This window comes from Chaetomium strumarium (assembly GCF_033439665.1).
Source record: "Chaetomium strumarium strain CBS 333.67 chromosome Unknown B0T15scaffold_1, whole genome shotgun sequence".
Lineage (NCBI taxonomy): Eukaryota > Fungi > Ascomycota > Sordariomycetes > Sordariales > Chaetomiaceae > Chaetomium > Chaetomium strumarium.
Window position 1 is genome coordinate 5630922 of NW_026944429.1, and position 22693 is coordinate 5653614.

The 22693-nt window shown below is 57.4% G+C and overlaps 9 protein-coding genes across 9 annotated transcripts; 2 read left to right on the forward strand and 7 right to left on the reverse strand.

Annotated features, from left to right (window-relative positions):
* Positions 1 to 414: 414 nt before the first annotated feature.
* Positions 415 to 2261, reverse strand: B0T15DRAFT_548289 (uncharacterized protein; the record flags this gene model as incomplete). The annotated part of the gene is made up of 3 exons (XM_062870193.1): positions 415 to 1705; positions 2083 to 2108; positions 2237 to 2261. 3 exons carry the CDS (start codon positions 2259 to 2261, stop codon positions 464 to 466), a joined length of 1293 nt encoding a protein of 430 aa, XP_062726867.1. The 3' UTR covers positions 415 to 463.
* A 659-nt stretch (positions 2262 to 2920) lies between these two features.
* Positions 2921 to 5305, forward strand: B0T15DRAFT_520349 (peptidase S28). Its single transcript, XM_062868497.1, has 4 exons — positions 2921 to 3299; positions 3354 to 4144; positions 4267 to 4578; positions 4634 to 5305. The coding sequence occupies exons 1-4, from the start codon at positions 3183 to 3185 to the stop codon at positions 5094 to 5096; spliced, it is 1683 nt and encodes a 560-aa protein (XP_062726868.1). The 5' UTR covers positions 2921 to 3182; the 3' UTR covers positions 5097 to 5305.
* B0T15DRAFT_426992 (putative FAD binding protein) lies at positions 5276 to 7764 on the reverse strand (the record flags this gene model as incomplete). Its single annotated transcript, XM_062865661.1, has 1 exon — positions 5276 to 7764. The coding sequence occupies exon 1, from the start codon at positions 7268 to 7270 to the stop codon at positions 5276 to 5278; it is 1995 nt and encodes a 664-aa protein (XP_062726869.1). The 5' UTR covers positions 7271 to 7764.
* A 402-nt stretch (positions 7765 to 8166) lies between these two features.
* On the forward strand, positions 8167 to 9159 carry B0T15DRAFT_60859 (putative high affinity copper protein). The gene is made up of 2 exons (XM_062871124.1): positions 8167 to 8414; positions 8527 to 9159. Exons 1-2 carry the CDS (start codon positions 8367 to 8369, stop codon positions 9076 to 9078), a joined length of 600 nt encoding a protein of 199 aa, XP_062726870.1. The 5' UTR covers positions 8167 to 8366; the 3' UTR covers positions 9079 to 9159.
* Positions 9138 to 11232, reverse strand: B0T15DRAFT_60939 (uncharacterized protein). Its single transcript, XM_062871125.1, has 4 exons — positions 10765 to 11232; positions 10044 to 10655; positions 9833 to 9899; positions 9138 to 9779 (listed from the first exon to the last, which is right to left on the reverse strand). Exons 1-4 carry the CDS (start codon positions 11030 to 11032, stop codon positions 9197 to 9199), a joined length of 1530 nt encoding a protein of 509 aa, XP_062726871.1. The 5' UTR covers positions 11033 to 11232; the 3' UTR covers positions 9138 to 9196.
* A 1064-nt stretch (positions 11233 to 12296) lies between these two features.
* B0T15DRAFT_507686 (uncharacterized protein) lies at positions 12297 to 13467 on the reverse strand (the record flags this gene model as incomplete). Its single annotated transcript, XM_062867663.1, has 4 exons — positions 12297 to 12814; positions 12917 to 13127; positions 13256 to 13308; positions 13368 to 13467. The coding sequence occupies 4 exons, from the start codon at positions 13465 to 13467 to the stop codon at positions 12297 to 12299; spliced, it is 882 nt and encodes a 293-aa protein (XP_062726872.1).
* Positions 13468 to 13932: 465 nt separating this feature from the next.
* B0T15DRAFT_548299 (uncharacterized protein) lies at positions 13933 to 15347 on the reverse strand (the record flags this gene model as incomplete). The annotated part of the gene is made up of 4 exons (XM_062870194.1): positions 13933 to 14481; positions 14507 to 14729; positions 14797 to 14880; positions 15030 to 15347. The coding sequence occupies 4 exons, from the start codon at positions 15345 to 15347 to the stop codon at positions 14201 to 14203; spliced, it is 906 nt and encodes a 301-aa protein (XP_062726873.1). The 3' UTR covers positions 13933 to 14200.
* Positions 15348 to 16394: 1047 nt separating this feature from the next.
* Positions 16395 to 18488, reverse strand: B0T15DRAFT_60986 (fungal-specific transcription factor domain-containing protein). Its single transcript, XM_062871126.1, has 4 exons — positions 17861 to 18488; positions 17493 to 17800; positions 17290 to 17423; positions 16395 to 17202 (listed from the first exon to the last, which is right to left on the reverse strand). The coding sequence occupies exons 1-4, from the start codon at positions 18282 to 18284 to the stop codon at positions 16413 to 16415; spliced, it is 1656 nt and encodes a 551-aa protein (XP_062726874.1). The 5' UTR covers positions 18285 to 18488; the 3' UTR covers positions 16395 to 16412.
* Positions 18489 to 18644: 156 nt separating this feature from the next.
* Positions 18645 to 22164, reverse strand: B0T15DRAFT_61044 (uncharacterized protein). Its single transcript, XM_062871127.1, has 3 exons — positions 22133 to 22164; positions 20857 to 22066; positions 18645 to 20780 (listed from the first exon to the last, which is right to left on the reverse strand). The coding sequence occupies exons 2-3, from the start codon at positions 21937 to 21939 to the stop codon at positions 18951 to 18953; spliced, it is 2913 nt and encodes a 970-aa protein (XP_062726875.1). The 5' UTR covers positions 21940 to 22066; positions 22133 to 22164; the 3' UTR covers positions 18645 to 18950.
* Positions 22165 to 22693: the final 529 nt, after the last annotated feature.

The window sequence follows — 22693 nt, forward strand, 5'->3', positions numbered from 1 at the left end:
TTGACTCCCCGGGGTGTCTTGTAGAGTCGAGATTGAAGGAGTGTAGAAGATGGGCACTGCACAGGGTTTTGATCTGTACCCGCCCTTCGCCGATGGTGGGATCAATCATCGTGGTTCTGCTCGGGTGGGTTATTATACCCGGCCGCCGTGTTTGCCGTCCCAAGATCTACACCGGACGCAGCGTCCCGCCAGTGAGCGTTCGTTCGGTTGCGTCCGGCCAAGTCCGCGTTGCAATGATTCGTATTCCGAGTCGCCTTTTGGGTAGCAGGAGAGGCAAAGCAACCCTCGTGTCGTCGTGGCGGTGAGGTTGCTTGTGGTATGGCTACGTTGAATATAGACTTCCCGTGACACGCTGATCGTTGTAAAGTGCATAGAATATAATTTATATTCCTATCTAACCAATGGTCTCGCTGTCTAGTCTTTCAGTATTTCAATCCAGGCACGTTAGTTAGCGGGATACAGTCTAGGGTTCTTCCGTCTCTTCCGCCTCTTTTGTCTTTTCCCGTGTTGAGAGCCGAAGGGAATTCAGAGGGGCATATTGCTTTTCTGCTTCGCCTTGTCCGAACCGCCTTCTCAACCATTCCTGGCGGACTGCAGCGCTATCGAACGCCGGCGGCAACCAGAGGTTGAACTCAGAGAAGCTCGAGTCCCAGAAGATCTGCAGGGGATTGTCCGGCAGCTTTTCAGACTGGAGGCCACGCCTGCCCAAGCAAGAGAGCTCGTATACAACGGCTCTATTGTAGTCGATGATTACAGGCTGGGGCAAGCATCGAGCCCCGTTCGCCGCCGACATCGGAGGACTGGGGCGGAGCACAACGTTTCGCGCTGCCAAATCCCCCTGATGGACGCCGGCGAAGCGCTGGCGTGCGGCCGCATCCAGCACCATGGCGAAAGTTTCCAGGCGATCGTCTGTGCTGTAGCGTGAGAAGGCGTCGGTGAGCGTAAGGCTGCGCAGGCTTGGGCCCCTGATGAGCTCCATGAGCACAAGCCGAATGCAGCGCTGTACCCTTAGCCCCCTGTAGGTGATGGGCAGGTTGTAACTCCAAGCCCCGTAGTACTCCGGGCAAGACAAGCCGACATGCCCGGATTGGCCCTTCGTCTGGAGATGAGCGAGGGCATTGGCCTCGTGGGTGAAGTCTACTTCGGCCAGCTTAGCAACATTAACGCGCGTGTAGGGCAATCCCTGGTCGCCGAAGGGATAGTATAACGGGTCATAGATCTTCGCGACAGCCTCGAAGGGAACCTCGCGGGGGTCTATCGGAATGACAAAACAAACCACGATCCAAGGACCGCTCCTGCAGGTCACAGACGATCCGTCGTCCGCGGCGTCGATTAGCCGCTCACCCAAGGTCCTGATGATGGTAAGCCAGGCCGTGGGCTCGCCAGACCAGGCAGGGTCGGCGGGGCGGTTGTCGTGATCCAGGGGCGGATACTCCATCACGACTCTGGTCTGGGTAGAGGAGTAGATGTCCACACACCACCATCGAAGGTCCCTCCAGCCGTGCACATCAATGCCAATCTTGCCGTAAGGCAGTGGAGGAGTGACCCGACTGATACCCACCTTGAAGCCCGGCTTGTAGGGGCAGGGCGGCTTCTCCGGATCGTAATCCATTTGATAGGTCAGTGAAAGGAGAGTCGGATATCGTAGTGCAGTGGTTAAGATAGTGTTCAGTTGTTGCGTTGTGAGCAGAGGTCCGAAGATGTTCTGTGGCGGTGTCATGGTCAACTTCTGTTGTGAAGGAAAGAGAGCAGAAAGGTAACCAACATGGTGGGCAGACGAATTTATGGGATGAGCACAAGGCATCGCAGTCAGCGTGATCCAAGGAACCTAATCCACGGGTGGCAAAGGCTCCCTACGGGATGATAGGTCGAGGTTTGTTGTCTAAACAAAACAGACGGGGCCGCTTGACCAAACAAACGGGGGCCACTCGACCAACGCGCTCAAGACGCACGCAACACGCCTGAAAGACGTCATTTTCTCTCAATGTTCGTAGTAGGCTCAGGAACTGCGCATCCCAACACAAGGATAAGGACAGCAGAACCAAGTCCAACACGTGAATCTGGTACATGTGAGGAACTTACATTGATGCTACCCGGGCAGTCAATGCCTTATCCGGTTGAGTAGGTACCCACGTCTCCTACCGTAAGAACTAGTAGTTGCATGCATGTTCCACACATAGAGTACAGAATCAATGAGACTACAGTTGTCTGTGTACATCCTAAATCAAATGCTTACCGCTTTTGAGCTCGCTAACAAACATGGGGACCAAAAGGCTTGTATTGTACAGAGGTTCGGGAAAGCAAGCCTCTCTCCGTACATGGCTATAAGTAGCTGATGAAACTAACTGATCACCCCACGGACGTCCGGTACGGTAATGACCCGCGTGGTTTACCTGCGACCCACCTGTACGCTACCGCAGTACATAACACATTACTACATGCAGTCATAATGTTATATATGCTGGCCGGTAATCGTTCATCTCATGGAGTATGTAGAGTGGAGACTAGTATCTCCCTCATAAACAGTAAGCTTGGCCCAGCTAGACGTCTTAATCGTTTTACCCAGATCATCCATATGCCCTGGACTACTACTAGGTAGTAGTATGTATAGTGTGTAGGGCTGACTATACTACCTACTGTGGGATGCCATCATTGCCATGTGGCTGCGCACGGACAGGAGGTTTGACGTCTTGCTGTTGCTAATGCCGGCAAATCACAGTTATCCGCTCTTGTAGCGGAAGCTCAACTAATCGGAAAGCTTACCTCCTGTCCGTGCGCGCCCCACCGTACGGTGCGTACACAGCAGTAATTGACATATGCACATACAGTACTTCGCATTATGGTGCACGGTGCATCTCGCCAGGGCAGGTCGACTGGGTGACCTTTACCGGCTCCACTGCGTGCCTGCCGGCTTGGCACCATTCGTCAGCGCCAGGGGGCTTTCAACACGCTGATTGTTTTGCCTAGAATAGGAAGTTGTGAAAGTCCGGGACCACTCTGGCACTCTCAAGCTCTGTTACCTTCCCCTTTCGCGGGCCTCCTGGTGATCGGCTCTTATTATGGGCGGTAGGGCCTGAGCGGGACGATAATGCTAACTGTTAAAAGGTAGGTAAGTGCCCCGTTCTGTTGCATCTCCCTATTTGTCTGCGTGCCTTTCCCTCCCGGTCGATCGATAAGACAAGATGTCAGCACGCCGAAGACTCGGCTTGGCCTTCGCGGGTGTCATCCACCTCGTTACCGGCCTTGGATTTGATGGCGCGTTCCGGACCTCTTTGACGCTGCGAAATTTCAAGGAGCAGGTGGGTTTTGCAAGCAAGCAAGTAGGGTTGTTCACTCTGCTTACTGTTGCGCAGCTGGATTCTACATCTCACGCTGCGCTGGTGGCCGGGGATCTCGAGTCGCTATACCCAGCTCGCACCATCCAGGTTCCCATAGACCACTTCCACAATGAATCGCTCTACGAGCCGCACTCCAATGACACCTTCGCCCTGCGCTACTGGTTTGATGCTAGCCACTACAGGAAGGGCGGGCCCGTCATTGTCTTGCAGAGCGGCGAAACCAGCGGCGTTGGGCGTCTTCCCTTCCTGCAAAAGGGGATCGTGGCCCAGTTAGCCCAGGCTACCCACGGCCTGGGTGTGATCCTAGAGCACCGTTACTATGGAGAGAGTTATCCCACCCCGGACTTCAGCACCGAGAACCTCCGCTTCTTGACGACGGAGCAGGCCGTTGCCGACATGGCCTACTTTGCCCAGCATGTCGTATTTGAGGGACTGGAACACTTGGACCTGACGGCACGCAGTGCAGCCTACATCGCTTACGGCGGTTCCTATGCCGGGGCGTTCGTCGCCTTCCTGCGGAAGCTGTATCCGGACGTCTACTGGGGTGCCATCTCTTCGTCTGGCGTTCCCGAGGCCATTTATGATTACTGGCAGTATTACGAGGCGGCCCGCCTGTTTGCCCCGTCCGACTGTGTGGTCAACACGCAGAAGCTGACACACATGGTCGACAACATTCTCATCGGCAAGGCAGAGACCGAGTATGTGCCGCGTCTAAAAGCAGCCTTTGGACTCGGCAATCTCACGTTCAACAACGACTTTGCCAACACCATCTCGTTTGGCATCGCGGGCTTGCAAGGTCTAAACTGGTACGTGGTACTTTACCCCTGTCTGGCTGTCTTTGGGAATCATTGTCCTCTTAGGATAGATGATTCCTGAACTGCTCCCGAGACCTCCTGCTAAGGGACGAAATGGCTGACATCATTGGAAGGGATCCCGCCTTGAACAACACGGAATTTGGCCGCTACTGCAACAACATCAGCTCCCCGGTTCTGCTCTACCCAGGCGCCGCAAGCCTCAGGTCCGAGGCCAGAGAACTGCTCACGGCGGGCGGCTACGGTGCCGAAGCTGACAGTCTCATCAACCAACTGCTCAACTACATAGGCTATGTCAACGTGACAATGGTGCAGTCCTGTCTCGACAGGAGCCAAGACGCCTGCTTCTCCAACCACAACTCGACCTTTTATCAGCAGGACGACCTCAAGCAGGATTGGAGACTCTGGGCGTACCAGTATTGCTTTGAGTAGGTCTGCGTGCTTCTGTTTCTTCTTCGCTCAGTCGGTGCTAATCTTGAAAAGATGGGGCTATCTCCAGACCGGCTCCGGTGTCCCCGCGGATCAGCTGCCCCTAATTTCCCGCCTCATCGACATCGACTACCTCTCCCTCGTGTGTCGCGAAGCGTTCAACATCACGACCCCTGCCCAGGTCGAGCGCATCAACAAGCACGGCGGCGTCAACATCAGCTACCCGCGCCTGGCCTTCGTCGACGGGGAGAGGGATCCCTGGCGGTACGCTTCGCCGCACCGAATCGGGCTGCCGGAGCGTAGGAGCACGGTCAGTGAGCCGTTTATCCTTATCGATGACGGTGTACACCACTGGGACGAGAACGGGCTATTTCCCAACGAGACGACGGCCGACCTGCCGCCCAAGCCTGTCGCACAGGCTCAGAGAGCGGAAGCACAGTTCGTGAGGGCGTGGCTGAAGGAGTGGAGCAAGACGAGATGTAGGGGTAGCAAGCCGGGAACATGTGTGGTTGAGTGAGGTAACTAACTCGAAGCAGCAGACTCGTACAGGGAGGAGGATTGGGAAGATCTATGACGGAGCATTGTGCCATTGCGGGCATATTTCATGTCAAGGTCTGGGAGGTTTGTATAGAAGTGGTGTCCATTTTGGACAGAAAGCGAAGTCAATTGTATAAAGGGGTATAAAAGGGGTATCTATCATTCCAACCGATCATCGCATACAAGACACACGTCGTTCCGCTCCTCCCCCTTCCAGACCCTGGTACCAGAGTTGCACCGGGCCACGGCCGCTCTCAAGTCTTGGATCATGCCCGGTGGACCGCTGCCAAAGACACGTGTCGACCCTCGTGCTATGCTACTGATAAACTCGTTCACTGCCACGATCACATCCGGTCTGTGGTCATGGCCACTTCGGGTCGACGGTGTCCCTCGCAGCGACTCGGCATCACCTTCGGACTCGGTCCGCCCCTTCTCGTCGGTGACCTTGACCTCTTTTGAAGTCACAGGAAGCGACTCGGGGGCTGTGACATAAGTTCGGATCTGAATATCGTGGCGAGCACCAAGCCGCCGCAGCTCGTCCATCTCGGGCTCGACCCATTCCAGATCTTGCCTCCGCTTGACCGCCCAGACCAGCTCAATCTTGCGACCGGGCACCGCTTGGCCCCTGACCAACCGCAGCAAGACCGGGAGGACGAATGTGATGCCGGTGCCGCCCGCGACACAAAGCACGTTGACGTCGTGCGTCAGGCCCTCGAGGATATTCTCGCCATAGGGACCCTGCAAGATGACAGGCGTTGTGAGCCTCGTGGACGGTGCGGCGTCCCTCTTCTTCGCCAGCACATCGACGATCTTCCTCGTCTCGCCGCCCTTCGCTCGGAACACATACGAATGCCTCACCCGCCCCGTGGCATCCGCCACTGGCAGCGACAGCGGCGTGAACGGGTGGCTCTGCCAGATGCTGCCCTCGGCAAAACACAGGAACATGTGCTGCCCAACCTTCCACGGCGCCTGCACATGGTCAAAGTCCAGCCGCACACAGTCCCCCAGCTCCTTATCCTCCCACACCTTCACCTCCGCCTCTGCCGCCTTGAACCCAAACCCGCCTTTCCCCTGCCAGTACCCATAATGCAACAATCCCATCCTCACCAGCCTCGCCCCGCGATCCAGCCCCCACAGCACGAGCCCCGGCACCAGGAAGCACTGCAGCTGCTTCCAGTGCCCGATCAGCGCGCCAATGTACACCATGGCCAGCACGTAATGCGCCTTGCGGAAGGCCTCATAGCCAGCCACTCGCACAGTGATCTGCCACGTGCCTACCCACAGCACAACCAGCAGCACCAGCGCCACCACCCCCCAGACGGCATACTCCTGCGCGATCCAGTCGTTCCACACCTTCGGCTGCGGCTGGTACAGCCACGCCTCGACCAGCACCCAGCCGAGCGTGTGCAGCAGCGACTGCGCGAGGATGAGGTAGCCCGTCCAGCGGTGCAGGAACATGAAGGACGTGTAGGGCACGCCGGTCAGCAGGCTCAGCACGTTCTCGCGCGACGCGAGCAGGATGCTGAGCGGCGTGAGCGCGTACGCCAGCACGCCGACGCGGTCGGCCCAGGGGCCCAGGGAGGTGCGGGTGTTGTAGACTGGTGGGTTGCTGTTCTTGACGGGCGTGACCCAGCGGCCGTAGCCGATGCCGATGAAGGACCAGAGGGTCAGGTAGGCGGTGAGGAAGGCCAGGAGGACGAGTTGCAGCCGGGTGGTGTGGCCGAAGACGGGCCGGAGCGGGACCGCGGGGAGGAGGTAGTGCCGTGTTGTGGCGGCTATGGCGCGTCGGAGGCGGGTGAGGGATGATGAAGAGAAGGAATTTGGGGCTGATGAAAGGGGTTGTTGGGATTCTGGTTCGGAGGAGGAGGAGGAGGAGGAGGAGGAGTGAAGTTGGAGCAAATGATGGCCATCGTCGCCGTCGGGAGATGGGAAGATGCGGCGCCACAGGGTCCACGCCAACAGGATGCCGCCGAGCGTGAGCCAGAAGATGCCCGTGTAGATCATGCCGCGGTCGTGGGCCGAGTAGACCACGTCGAGATAGGCGCACGAGCCCGGGTCGTTGGTGCAGGGTACCGCCCTGTCTGCGTAGCCCCAGTGCGGCTCGAGCGAGGCCGCCTCGGAGAGGTTCTGGATGTGTCGCGGTGCGAGTGCCATGGTTGGTCGGGGGACTCAGGATTCGGGATCGCGGCGCTTGGAGTTGATCGAGCGGTCCATCCGGGCGGGACAGGAAGTCGTCTGATTACAAAGTTTACGATACTGCTAGTTGCTGTCTCGAAATCCATGTGGCGAAACATCACTTCTTATGTATCTTAGTCATGAGGCTAGACATTGGCAATTTGTTCTCCATCCTGGCGCTCGGGGAGCCACCCTCCGGTACGGCTTCCGGCTGATTCAGATGACGGATCCTGTCGGTTGCGCTGCCAAGCGTTGCGTTTGGGAATGGTGGAGTTGAGCAGATTTCAAGAAGGAGGGCCGTGAAGGTGCTTTTGCCACCACGGAAGATTCTCCGATCGAGCAGACCGCCAGCCAATACGAGTCTGTTCCGTGTACGGATAGAGATGCCGATTTAGAAAGCTTCCCCCAAGTCCCCTCTAGGCTCTTGCACACAGAAAATCAGCACATGCTTCATCATCTTTTTCGTGTTGTTCTGCCACGGCGTTTTAAAGCTCGAGCAAGATTGAGCACGTTTTCTAGTGGGCCCGGTTACCGGGCCGGATGTTCTAGGTGCCTTCTCGGCGGTCTTGGCGAGAACCTGGGACGGGGGGATTCGGGCGCATTTGTGCTCGCGTTTCCACGCTGATGACTGGGCCTGAATTCGCGGCACTGGAGCCAACAGAGTCGTGAAACAAAACCCCCGGCATGCCTTGGTGAGAAAAATGAGGGAGTTTACTACGATAATAGCAGGAAAAGTGGGCAAGTATCACCGACAAGCGAACGGAGATCGCAGCTTTAATAGTGATAAGTACGGCAGCACCCACAGGCGATCGCGACTGCAGTTGCGCTCCCGTCAAGTAGCACTCCGTCTCTCCACAATCAACTGCTGAAAAGCGATTCGCAGTCCGCTCGCCCCCGGTCACAATCTATTCCGCAGCCCAGCTACCGGCACGCTTTATTATATTGAATTACCATTCCACTGCCGTGCTGTCCGGGGTTTCGGCGCGGGACCACACATCCCACACGCAGTACCAAGATTCCAAAAATACGGATACCACAGTACCAGTCCTTCCTATCCATCCGCATACCGGCAAAAATGGACCACGGCGCGTCAAGTTCCAGCATGGCAACATGTAAAATATCCGTATGTTTACAATACAATACGCCCACCACCCCTTCCCCCCACTCTCTCCCGGCTCTCAGTGCTAGCTAGGTAGCGAATGTTTGTCTGACGCAACTCGTGCTCGTGGAAATAGATGCTGTGGAACTGGTACACCATCGACGCTTGCTTCCTGTCGCCATCGTGGCAGATCACGTCGCACGGCGCCTTCGCGGCGACGTGCATCGGCGTGATGCTGATGGTGGTGCTGCTCGAGTTCCTGCGGCGGCTCGGCAAGGAATACGACCAGCACATCTCGCGGCAGTTCGCGGCGCGGGTCGGGGTGATCGTTAATGCCGGCTCCTCCCCTTCTTCTGCGTCTGCGTCAGCCCCGGCCGCTGCTCGTTGCTCTTCTTCTGCCCGGGACGGTGGTGGAGAGCCGACGGTGGTGACGTTCCGCGCGTCCCCACTAGAGCAGTTTATCCGGGCCGTGATCCACGCCGCGACGTTCGGGCTGGCCTACATCATCATGCTGCTCGCCATGTACTACAACGGGTACATCATCATCTGCATCCTGATTGGGGCGCTGCTGGGCAAGTTCTTGTGCGACTGGATGACCTGCAAGGTGGTGATTGGGCAGCCCGGGGCGGACGCCAAGGGCTCGGCCGCGGCCGCGGGGATCGACGAGCCGACCGTTTGCTGCGGGTGAGCAGCGGATGGGGGAAAGGGTTGGGGTGAAGAGGGGTTTACGCAGGACCTGGGAAGGGGGGCGGCACGCCGGACGCCAAGTTACTTTAATATATGCAATGTGTTAGTGACGGACACTGTCACTCTGACATCGACTTGGCTGCCGCTGCCGCCTTTGCTATGTCATCGGCGAGCGCGACACTGGTCGGGTAGGACTTCCTTGCTCCGGCGGCGTCCTTGTGCTCGAGATTCCAGTCGAGCACCTCCTGCGTCATCCCCTCCAGCGTTGTCAAGACGCCGCTGTAGCCAAGCCCTCCGCGGCTGACGGGCTGACTTGCTGTTGCATTTGACGCAACGAGGTGGGTGCAGATGCTGAAAATGCCCGGCTTCAGATGCTTCACCTCGCCGGTGAGTTCCGGAAGCAACTTCCGCAGAAAAAGATACTTGGCGCGGAGGAGACTGTACCACTCGATGGGGTATGACAGCAAGACCATGACGATGGGGTGGATGTGCAACGCGCGGAAGGGAGTGACGGCGAGGGTCTGGACGAGAAGGTACAAATCGCGGTATGCGATCGGGGCGTTGGGGTCCGTGACGACAAACGGCCGCCCAGCCTGGGGACACGATGCCGACGCCGGAGAGGCGAGGACGGCCTCGAAGTCGAGATGGGCAATGGCCACGTTGGTGCCGTGGACAAAACTCTGGACGATGTGGGAAGTCCAGCTGGCTGAGGATCAGCAAACCTAGGTATACAACGACAGAGAAAAGGGGCTTACGTCGGAAGGACAGCCTTTTGAAGTGCCCCAGCGACAGTGTTATCGGTTGGGGCCGTAGCGCTCCCATCTGTCCCACGCAGTTAGCGACTTATTTCCTAATTGGATGTCTCGGGAGTAATTTAGGAGCGGAAGTGCCGTCTCGGGAACATAACAACCTCCCCGGCATAGCCACGGAGAGGGGGGGGAAATAAACAGCACAAACTTGACATACAAACGCCGTTAGCCGGACGTATGCACCCGGTCCGCATCTCCCTGGAATTCGCGGCACAGACGATGCGCTCCGCGGCGGCCTTGGACGCCGGGTAGTTGGCGTAGAAGGCGTCGTGCCGGCGGAGCGGCTCAAAAAAGTCCTCCTCGTCCAGGACCTGCCAGTAATGGCGTGGCTGCGCGCCGCCGCACATCTTCCAGGGCGGCACCCACAGCTCGACGGGGCGGATGCTGATGGAGGCCGACGTAGTGGAGACCAGCACGTCGGCACCGGCCCGCCGGGCGGCCTCCACCACGTTCCTCGTTCCCTGGACATTGACGGCGTCGCAGAAGCCCGCGACGAGCTTGGACCGGTCTGACGGCACGATGACGGCCGCGGTGTGGAAGACGGTCAGGGGCAGGCCCGCGGTGGACGGGTGCCAGGGCTTGCCGAACGCCCTGTCCGTCGCCTCGGCCGACGAAATGTCAGTTCGCACAAAGTCGACCCCGGTGGCCGGTCCGCGCAGCATGTCGGCCCGGCTGGGCGGCCTGAAGTCGACGATGCGGATGCTTTCCGGGGCCTGGCCTCGCTCGAGCAGTTGCAGAACGATATAGCCTCCGACGAGACCTGCCGCGTCTGGTCAGGAGCGGGAAACAGGTGGGAGCGGAGTCGGTTTTAACTTTTGTTGAAGTTCTACACGGGCAGCAATTAACTACTACCAGTAGTAACTGCCAGACGGACTTACCGGATCCTCCCGTAACAATGTAGCGTCGCTCAAGCCTCGGCGGAATGCGTGTGGCATAGCTGCTAGTGGTGATGGGACGACCCTCGAGTCTGCGGTACGTTTCCCGCAACAGACTTGTCGTCCATCTTGTTGTCGGCGCCAGCTTTGCGATCTCGTCGGGTGTGCGTAGCAGTAGTTGGTTGAGGCGCACTAAATACGCAGCCGTGAGGGCTCCGAGGAGCCCAGCCAGCAAGAGGGGCCAGCCACTGAGAGTGAAACAGTCGAGCATTTCCCATCCAGTCGTTACACAAAAAGATAGCCGCGTCAGTGAGGGTGTGAATTGTCAAGAGAGAGAGTACGGGAAATGCGCTCCCCGTCATGCAAGGCAGGTAGCTTCCGAGAGACCGAGACTCCGAGGTGGAGCGGAATGTCTGTGCGCTGCCAAAGTTCCGATGAATCCGAGATTCCCGGGCCGTCATATCATATCACACTACGTGACCACCATGTGGCCCCCAGCTGGATAGTTAATGATTCAATCGCCCGAGGCAGCAAGGCTATAGTAGCTAGAAAGGACACGCCACTGATGTCCGCTAGAAGTATCAAGGATGTAGACTGTAGCGACTAGAGTCTACTAGTCTAGACCCTAGAGAGGCCTTCGGTGAGTTCGGTCCTCGGACGGCTAGCACGTCCGGCATGGGATGATGAGAATGACGAGATGATAAGATGGCTCTACTTTCTCCTCCTTTTCTACATTATTTATCTTTTCATTTCCTTCTTCTTTTTCCCCTTCTTCCCTTTTCTCTTCTCTTCTGGATGGTTTATCCTCTCCGTTGCAGTGACTCACGTCAAGGCCCAAGGGTCCCAGGACTCTCCGGTTTGCTCAACGCTGCCGCATCAGTCCGGAAACATGGGCCTTGATAAGGATCAAATGACCTGTCATGTGGAAGACGAGCGCGGGAATTTGAAGCAACTAGCAGCTCCACGCACTTCTTGTGAAGCTGTTGGCAAGGGTTTCGAGCGATACGACGAAATAGCATTGAAAACAGTTCACAAAAAATACGTACCGTTCCGCTATCGCCCTACTTCTCACAGCTGCAAGGTAATGGGGTCACTGACCGCACGAGGGGCCTTGTAGTGCTGTTCCATCACATCCCCCTAAGCCATCACCGTCAGCTCCAACCCCGCCGAGAGCTAGTTCCACATCCTCGTGGTTCTGTTATATAGGTGTATGATAGGCCTGGGCCCCTGCATCGGCGGTCGGCCACCTTCCCCGTTCATACCCGTCCGCAAGTGCATGTGGAACATCATGTTAGCTCACTAGACGTTATACCCGGGGGCTTAGAAGGCAGGGGCTGACTTACACGTGGGTTGGACCCCCTCGGATAAGGTTGGGTCTGTGAATTGGCTTCACCTTGTAGTGTTGAAGTCGTACAAGGCTACTAGTCACCTATCGCGACGCAGACGCGCAGACTCGTATGTGTCCCTCGGAGAGGGGAGCCGTTCCTCATATCGACAGAACAAGCTTCTTAGGACCGGCAGGAGATCCGTGCATCCTATACCCCTCGGGATACACTCTGGCATCCGTCCTCGGGGTCCAGAGCAGCAACGGCCTGTGCCACGCATGGTGCGACACCCCAGGTGGTAGGTAGGCCTTTTAAGGACATGCCGGGGTCCGAGGAAGTCATGTCTTGCTGGTATTTTGCAGCTGACGTTTCAGCTTCCGCTATTCCTTTCCGGACAGCGGCCGGCTGGGGTCGGGCGGTGGGGGGCGGAGCTTCGGCCAGCAACCAGCACAGCGCCGGGCCCTCTTTTCCATGAGACGGGAAAACCCAAACAGAAACGATCTGTCTACGTCCAAACTTTTGTTGGTACGTAGATAACATGCGACCAAGGCCCAACCCGTGCACTGTTCCGACGAGAGCAAAGAATCGGGGGTCGGGGGGAGTGAGCTTCAACAGCGCTTCTTGGTCGCGGCACGCCCAGGCAATGAGACCCGATGTCTCCGGGTTCACAATGTTAACACGCCAGATGGCGCGAACCTCCTTCATACTTGTCTTGTATCGTTCCGTCACTAATGACCGGTTATTGTTAGCAATATTTCGTTCCTCCTAGGAGCGCTAAGGGACAAGGGACCAAGGGTTTATAGGAATATAGTAGCCTGTTAGTAGCACACTCTCGTCGCAGGAGCCGGCCATTATATCCGACCACCATATTCTCTCCGGCCGACCCCGGAGCTCGTCCCCCGCCAAGAAATTCCAGTAACAGATGATGACCTTTCCGTGGGCGTGGACATAGTTCTCGTACGGCGCCTCGTCGGAGTCGGTGAAGGGGTGGTTGCCAACCCGGACAAAGGCATAGACCGAGATGGGGTGGTCAAGGGATTTCTATTGTGATCAGACATTAGTTTACCACCTATACTATCACCCCATGCTGAGTGAACAGGGGATAACAGTATCCCTCAGGCACCAGTATGCTCATGAGCTAACTGGGTAGCAGAAGCGACTAGACTTACGAGGGCTTTCATCCTCACTTCATGGATTTTAGGCTTTCCGAGGTCGCCTTGGTCTGGTTCGTAGTGAGGCCGGAAGGTCGGTTGGGGGGTGGGGGGGAGGGGGGGTCTGGACTCCGTCTCTCGTAGGCCTGTGTCCATTGGGCGTAATATCGACGCCCTTTGGCAACGAACTGCGCGGCTTTATCGTCTGGGGAAAACAGGCTGGGCGCCATTTTGAAGCCGAAATGTCAGATGACAGAGACAGAGACAAACACGCAGGGCGAGAAACATCAGCAGCACAGAAAACCGGGCTCTCACTCTTTGACCTTGGTGGTCATGCGTTGCGCATTGCACCTTCGATCCGGCGGCCATCCTAGGGGTGGGCAAGCAGAAGGAAGTACCTAAACTATCCATTAGGAGGAAAGAGCGATTGCTGCTGGCCCAAGAGAACAAGCATCCCCCGAGCCGTGAAAATGGCGCAGTGCAGTTCCGCTAAGCAGCGGGGAGTTCCATCGCTCAATCTGGAGTTGTGCTATCTACCTACGGTAGGTATATTCGTACTGTCGAAAACGATATGTGATGATGACGTCCCTCTCAGAATCCTACGTGTCCCTCCATCGAAGTCAGTTGTCAGGTTCTCACTCTTCCTTCCTATTTAATCATTTACAGACGATGGGTTGGGCCAGTTCCAGATGAACCGTCCGACCTAGTAGCAGCCTCCTTCCTTTCAGCTTCCATCAGCAATCTATACGTCCCGGATCCAATCCCATAGTTGCCGAGATATATCGTATTGGGCAATTCATCCTCCTTCTCGTTCTCATAGGCCTCTCTAACAATCTTCTGAGCGATAAAGTGCAGCTTGTACCAAGCAAAACCCCTACCTTCCTGTTTACTCTCCCATTGCTCGAACTCTCGTCGACCCGCTCCACACCAGCCCCATTCCTCGGCCCTCTCATCGCTCACCCATTAGGAGCTTGGTAGCGTCGTCAACTTGTCGGCGCCTTCATCTCTGTAGTGCCGCGCCGCTATGCCTAGCAGATCTGGTTGGGGACCAAAAGAAGCCTCCTCGCGGGCGTCCAAGGCCATGACGAAGTCGATGGCGGTCTCGAGGTTGGTTTTCACAACGCCCTCAGCCTCTTGGGGCTCCACCTTGTCTGAGATGGAGTCGAACGAGATCGGCGCAGACAGTCCTTCTTCGACACCAGTCCGCACGAGATACACAGGCAAGGAACCGATGGTGTCCGGGTCTTGGTCATTTGTAATCGTCAGTACAGACGATCATGATAATCACCTTGACGAGCGGATTCAGCATCCGGGTGCTGCGCGATGGGGTCGACTCCGCAATCTGTTCTCCTGATCCCAACTCGCTTCGCAGGGCCTCCTGTGCATACTTCTCGGCGTTCGCACAGACGGCCTTGTTCATGGCCAGCAGATACTCAACGACCGACCTGGACGGCGGCGAGTCGGGGCTGCTTACGCCCTTGGGTGAGATGAACTTGCTACGTAGGGTAAGTGAGTATAGGCCAGGTCTGAAGTGTAGTGTATACGGTAGGGTAACTTACCATAAGGTACTGGCCCAATTCGATTGCGCTCCGGTAGGGTCGAAACCACCGCTTATAGATGTACTTCTCGATGAGTATCCGAACCTGCCCAAAAATGTCAGCCGCCTTTTTCGTTTTCTTTTTCTGTTTTTCTTTTTCTTTTCCCGAGTCGCGGGTGTCATAGGGCTGTCACAGGAGCACATTGACACCCGAGCCAGCCACCCAGAGGCATAAACAGAGGGATTGCAACTTACCACATACCAGCGGTGTCTAAGAGTTCCCAAGAAGTACATGGGCACCGACTGGTACCATCTGTCATCGAGTCCATATTGACCCATTTGCCCCAGGTGAGGCTCGACCTTGTCCATCGAGGGTCCGTAGCTGCGCTCAATCTGCAACCAGCAGCATTGGTAGCGGTGGTTTTGTTCAAGCTTGGTGCGGTATAACCACAGTAGTTCCTCGTGGGTGAACTCTGATTCAAATCTCTCGGGGCCTCCGCCGGGCGGTTGAAGCTTCTCCGGGGGCAGGGCCGGGAACGGGGGCGGCTTGCGGCTCCGCTTCCTACGAGGCATTGCGAGTGTTTGTGTGAATCGTGGTGCGATATGAAGCGGGTCGTGCTGTAGCGTAAAGTTGGTTTCGACTTATGATGCGGTCGTCAAAGATGGATAATACCTGATTCAAGAAGGTGGAAAGATGGTGGACTTTTCTAATAACAGTGGGTGCGCTGGCCGAAGTGTAGATAAACCCACCGCAGGCTACCCAGTTTGCAAACTGAAACTCACACAGTGTGGGTGTGTGGTTCCTGCGGCCACGCCACCTGATTGGTTAATCCGTATCCGTATATGTGTACGACATACTAAGCAACAAAATCATGACCCGTGACCATGTCTATCGTCCAAACTTGGATCCCTACCGAACAAGAACGTTCGCAGAATGCAGGCCGAGCTAGTCTCAGATGCTCAGACCAGCTGTAGCGCAGGTGACGTACCGCAGGGACCTACCACCACGCTGAGGCAATTCCAACCAACCAGAACCCACATACAACAGCAGATTCCTTATGGTTGTGCAGCCACCCCACCAGCCGCTTGCGGCTGTAACGCTCACGAGAGTAAAGTCTGTGCCTCAGAGACTAGGCCGAGCACTGAAATACTAACTGACATTTTTACAGAATCACCAACCACACTCGAAAGTTGGCGACCCCTACCACTCTCGTAAGAAAGAAAATGGAGGAACACCACATCAAGATGGTAAATTGGTAATGGCATCCGTCATGGTACAATAGATCGTCAAGCCGCCCACGTAAATCACATTCCCTGAGTGGAAGAGTCGGGACTCGGGCTTTCCTAGCGCAAACAAGCTCTTGGGTACTGCAGGTAATCGGATCTTCCGCGCGTTCTGGGACTGATGGGACAGGTTTCTGCCAGCCACTGTCCCAAACCTGATTGTAGAGCGCCACCTACCTTAGATACCGTATCTGAAATTCTGAAGGATCAGCCCGGCATACCATTAACCATATCAGCGCGTGCAGACATCATTATACATCACTTACACTACAATGCTTGGCATGGAGCGCAGGGAATAGAGGACGGAGGATTGATTTGAAAGATTCAGAATCTCTCATTAGAAGGAAGGAAGCGTCACATAACCAGCGCAAAGGGCTCCGCAAAACACTCGTCCCAGCGTGACCCTCCGCCCAGGCAGAAACGCTCCAGCACCCGCCGCGCCAGCCCGGGAGCCGCCGACCCCTGGTCCCGCCCCATCTCGCTCAGACACGCGCCGATATACCGCTGCACCTCCCAGCTCGCCCCGCGCGACGCTGCCTCGACGCCGGCGACCAGCAGCGGCCAGGTCATGCGCTTGCGCACGCGGGGCGCCGACATACCCGACTCGAGCAGGGCGAAGAGCTGGCGGGCGTGGCGGGCGCGGGACAGTTCGAGCTGTATTTCTAATTCTGATTCTAACCTTTTTGTTTCGGGAGACTGTTGAGATGTAGATGGAGATGGAGATGGAGAGTAGGAGGAGGCGGAGGAAGAGGCGGAGGAGCAGGGGAGTGCGCCGGAGCTTTGGAGCGAGAGAATGGCGTAGAGCGCGACGGCGGCATGGAAGAGGGTGGCGATGAGCAGCCAGTCGGCTTGCAGGGTTGGGTCCTCTCGCTCAGCTGCGGGCCGGGTGGCGGACCAGGTCTGCGGGTCGAACGACTCGATGCGGGAAAGGATTAGCTCGGCTTCTGCCGTGGCGGTGTCCGAAGGCGCTTCTGCCCGGAGGGCGTTGATGAGGACCAGCTCGGCGAAGAGCGCGGGAGGCATGGGAATGGATGGGAAGAACGTCTCAGTGTAGTAGGTTTGGGAGAGGGAGAGGATCTCCTCGGTGCTGGCGACCTGGAGCTGGTTGTCCCTCGGACTGGTGGTATTGGCGAGGACGCTGACGCTGTGGTAATCATGGTGCCGTTAGTTACGGGTGGATGTGGGAAGCAACCTAGGTTGGCGGTAGGACCGTAAAAGAAATGGTACTGACATGCATAATGCCATCATGCTCAGTTCCATGCCCGGAACGGCCTGAATGATGGCGGACAAGGAGCCCCAGAGACGGACCAGGCTCATCAAGCCATCGACGTGGGTTCGCCAACAAGGCTTGAAAGACTGCTGAAGCTGAGGGGGCTTAGGATTAGTGACAGGGCACCAGGACTGATGCAAGTGTACGTAGGCTTCGTTTCTCACCATGGCAAACAGAAGGGTATAGACGCTAACGACCGTTGCAATATCCTTGCGCGTCTTCTCGTCGGCGACCAGCTTGTTGATGACACGCACGGCAATGTCGCGGTGTCGGTAGAGGCGCGTCCACAAGGGTTTGACCGCCTGGTCTGATGCGGGATCCTCTGCCACCTGGAGGATCCGGTGGCTGATGGTAATCGACACGAGTGTGTGGGTGATGGCGGGCGGGCAGTTCTCTACGATGGTCAAGGGTATCACAAAGCTGTTGGGCCCAAGCTGGTGCCGGATCAGGTCTGGGTAGATGTGGGAATTATCTAGACGCTGGTGCTCAGCATATGCTTGGACATAGCGACCATCAGTAATTAGGTACGTACAGTAAAGCATCGCATCGATGATATCGCACACCTCGGGCCGGAGCTCGACGGGAGCGGGGAGATCCAGCTCCTCCGTGTGGCTGTCGCTTTCGGTCCCAGTCCCAGGGCTCTGAGATGTGGAGGGGGCGGCACGAATAGGGAGCCTCCCGCGGTCCCGGATGTCGTTGCAGGACTTTTGTGCGGTGTTCCGTTTTGAGCTTGGCTTCGCCTTCCGGGGCCGAGACATGGCCTGGCCAGGTGTTACCCACGTCAAAGGTCTCTTGTCTGCATAGCCGGGACACACGATTCGGGCGGTTTGGCATTTAGCGCATACGGGTTGCATGCCATCGCAGACATGACGTCTCCTTCGGCACTCCCAACATTGGGGTCGTGATGGTGAGGGCTGCTGAGACATTTGCGGGCCATTTACTGATTTTCTCGACATTGGCTGGCGGTAGGAATAGGATGCTGCGGAGAGATCATGCACCGTGAGGCATGTGAATCTACGGAGCCAAAAGCTGTTAATGTGTAAGGTATCCTGGATGAGATGAGTTCCGGACGACACTTCACTCAGGAGAGTTCGGAAGTGGTGTCGGTGTCAGACAGGGTGTCGTGGCGCGAGTCTTGGCCAGAGTATTCTCCTAATCGGGAATAAAGGGTGCAGTGCATGCACTAAGTTATTCGTACAGTGGGTGCCTAATAAATAAAACAACACCCGCGGTCACTTTCACTCGCTGACTTTCCGAGTCGCTGTGGCAAAGAACCAAACTCCTTTTCATATACAATTCAGATGACAGGCTCGAGCCTAAACCGATACACATGAATTTTTCATTATGGGTACCTAGGTAACTTTCCATCTCCAACGAGATATCATAAAATCTCAAGCATACTGATTACTGTGTAAGGTAGACATTGTGACATACATGATACATCTCTCGCTTCCATCAACGTCCAAGCGTACGAGCAAACGACAGAAAGGGAACCCGAAGATCACTCAGGAATTGCCGTCCCTGAAATTCGAACCGATACAGCCCCGCCCGCGTCTTCTCCTCGTCAAACAACACTGAATTTCTAGATACGCAACGAACCACACGCCGCCTTCCTGAGGCATTCACCGCTTTGGTTCATAGGTATGTTGAACAGGCACGGCCGGCTGCTCATACTGAACCCAGTCATTCGCCAATGCTGCTGTTGCCGGCAGTAGTTGTTGCTGCTGCTGCCACTGCCACTGCTGACCTCCGGCGACTTCTCCCACGCCCTGCGCCCCATTATAGTATCCGTAGCCTGCACCATTGCCGGCAGCATCGACACCACCAACCTTTCCCGTTCCCGCTTCCGTACTACTGCCTACCAACCTGACATCCCCCTCCAAGAACGGCCTCCTCAACCCGAGCCGGACCCTGGGCAGGCTCTCCATGCAGTCGACGCTCTGCGAGGGGATGCGCAGCACCGTCTCGCGGTACAGCGTGCCCGTAGCGACATCGAACGAGCAGGCGAGCGCCCGCTTCATGCCGCCCTCGCTGCCGCCGACCACCAGCACCGTCGGCGGCCGCACGGCGTAGAAGAGCGTCACCGTCATGTTGAAGGTGTCGACCAGCGTGAACGGCTTCAGCTCGCCCATGCGCGACCGCATGCTCATGTCCTGCAGCGAGGCCACGGTCGGGTGGTGCGGGCAGTACAGGGCGGCGGGTCCTCCTTGCGGGCTGCCGGTTGCGCAGTACCCACAGGGGGAGGTCGGGTCGACCGTCTCGATCGGGTAGGTTGGGAGGGTGGTGACGGAGTCGAGCTGTGCGTCGTTGTTGTCACGGTACGCATACCGCACTGCGCGCTCGTGCATGGGCTCGCCCTCCCTGTGCCGCGACAAGGGCGACCCCCAGGCGCTCCAGCTCAGGCGCGGCCGCTTGCTCGAGCGTTTCCCAAACAGCCGCTCTTCGATCACCTCAATGGGGACATAGCCTTCGATGCCGAAGAAGCACGGCTCGACCGCCCACAGCTTGCCCGCGTACAGGCTCGACAGGAAGTAGGGGGCCGGGATGATGCATAGGATGAGGGTGAGCACTGTGATGGCGACGCCCGCGTCGTACGCTTGGCTGCGAGGCGAGGCATAACGCTTGCTTCGGAAGCCATAGCCGTATGAGCTACTGGTGGCAGAGCCCGAGCGCGGGGCGTAAAGTGCGGCAATGAGAACGCCCGTGAAGAAGAGGAATGGCGAGCAGATGAGCAGGTAGAGGAAGGCCTGCCGCTTCGGGGTGAGCCGGCGGAGGGTACGGACCTCGGTGAACTTGGCCCACGCGATCTGCGCGCCCTTGGCCCCGTCGACAATGACCGTGTCATTCTCGCCGATGCCGCACACCTGCGTGTCCGGGTAGATGTCCCACAGGCTGGCCTTGTACTGGTCCGTCATGAGCTCCCAGTTCTGCTCGGGCGTGTCCGGGAGCAGACAAACCAGGCGCTCCATCAGCCGGTCGCTATCCTGGGGCAACGACAGCCGCGCAAAGGCCTGGAAGGCCGAGTCGGTCTTGTCGATGGGAGGCCGGATCCGCAGGAGGCCCATTAGGACGTAGACCCGGTCACCGGGGTGCAGCGCCCGGAACTCGCGGCTCATCAGGCATTCCAGGGCAATCTTGACCAGCTCGAGCCGGCTCAGGTGCAGGTTGCTGTAGTGATCGATCAGCTGGCGCGAGTTGAGGGAGTCCCGCCAAGCCACGAGAGGGAACAGCGCCTTGGGGATCTCCTCCTTTTCGACGGGCGGCAGTGGCTTCTCGCGGGAGCCGCAGCGCCACACCGTCACCGAGTCCCCTTTGCTCAGCACGATCTCGGGCAGGGTCCAGACGCGCTGACCCCAGACATTCAGAGCCTGGTCGTCCCAGGGTCGCCGCATGTTGCCCGCCACCACAATGACGTGTTTAGCGGCGCGGATAATGTCAGAAATACTGTAGGTCTGTGAGACGGAACCTGTCAGATGCGTCGCTTCACGCAAGCGGGGGTCGACCAAGGGACGAAGAAACAAAACCTACGTCTTGGTTGGCCAGGACTTCCTTGTCGAGTCCGTCGACCCTGTGTATCCTTCCGTATTCGTCCGCCACCTCGCCGGCCGGCATGCAATTTGCCGACAACCAGAAGGCCCTTGGGTTCTTCTGCAAGTCGGCTGGCAGTGGACTAAAATAAGACTCGCAGGCCTTTGTGGCGACGGCAAGAAGGGCCTCCAAGTCTTCTTTCGTGTTCGAGGCCCCCCCATCCCTCGACTGCTTGTCATCGTTTTCGTCGGGGATGTGGTAGTGCTCGGAGGAGTAGGCGACCAGGACAAAAGGCGTCAGGTCATTCGGACCTACGGGTCGGCGCTCGAACTCGTACCTCTTGCGTCCGTTCCGCTCGACCTCAACCAAGTAATTCAAAAAGCGCGGCCGGAAGGTGCGGTATGTGGACAGGGCCGCCCTTGTGTTCCACGTCGCATGGCTCTGTAGTTGCTGGGCGACGTGCTCCCGGTTCTCGAGCATATTGCGGGCCAGCCGCGGATACCGGAGCCCCCTGTACAGCATCGGGAGGTACTTATTCTGGTCCTTGCCCTCGGGCTGCTGACCCGGGCTGACAAACCACATGCCGATCCAATAGAATAGGAATAGGACAAGCGTGGGAATCCACATGGCGACCACGAGCGCCCAGTCGCCGGCGTTGTACTGCGATATGTCACCCCTCCGCTCGATCGGGACGAACCGGAAGGGGAAGTTGGCTAGGCGGAGCAACAAGGGGGTGGCATTGCGGATCGGCGTCCGCTTCCACGTGGCGTTGGGGCGGGAGGCAGACAGACGACAGAGCGATTCGGGAGCCTGGACGTACAGGGTCTCGACCCTGCCGGTGAACGGATCGAGGTAGCAGTCGAATGGCTTGTCGTATGTCTTCTCCCGTCCCAGGCCATCGATTACGGTGAAGTGATTGGGGCCTGGGACGTATTCCAGGTTCGGGCGGAAGTACAGGTGGGGATCCGACCACCATCGCCAGGACCAGCCGCCGCCAAAGAAGATCGACCACCACGAGGGCACATCTTGGTGAGGATTGGGGTATTCCGCGGACCCAACTCTGGGGGGCGGCACCTGCGCCATGTTGCCGGTTGGGACCTAGCACACTAGCGCCGGTGTGTTGGGTTAGAATTTGGGGGCGGCGGAGGCGGGGAAGGGTTGCCCGATGTCTGAGCGGGTGCTTGCTGGCCTCCGCTGGTATCAACGGTGTCTAGTTGGAGAACGGGTCAGCACAAGTATCAAAGATTATGCCTGTCATCAAAGATGCTTGACGTACTGTTGCTGGGTGCTGGAGGTGCCGGCGTCGCGTCTTCACACGGGAAGTCCCTGTCCAGTTCGTCCAGGAAGCTCTGGTATGCTTGCTGATCGTGGTTTCTGGTCGAGCCGTGATACGTAGGTTGAGTTCCACCTGATGCCATGCCCGGCGAGCTGCGCTGGGGTGGAGCAAGGTGTAGAACGTCCGGTTGATCAATAATGAGAGACTGGGGAAAGAGTGTGTGTGTGGCTGTTGACTGCTGGTGGAGAAGGACAGGATTTCTCGATGCCTGCCGTCAGAAGCCTCGAGCAGGATATATAAGGGCACTGCCTAACAACCCTGTATGCGGAGGGCAAAGAGCAACCTAGCACAAGGCTGCCGATGCGTTTCATTGCAATCATGTGGCTGACGTCGCATTCCGTCGAAGGTTCGAAGAAGCCAATGCTTTGCCACTGCTTTGTGAATTGTCTCAAATGGCCGGGAGAAGTCTGCAGGACGCAAGGGTCCGACGCGTCACTATACTAAGCGCCCGTGGACTCGGACAGCCCGCTCTCGCAAAGGTCTATTGGTGGCCTTGTCGAC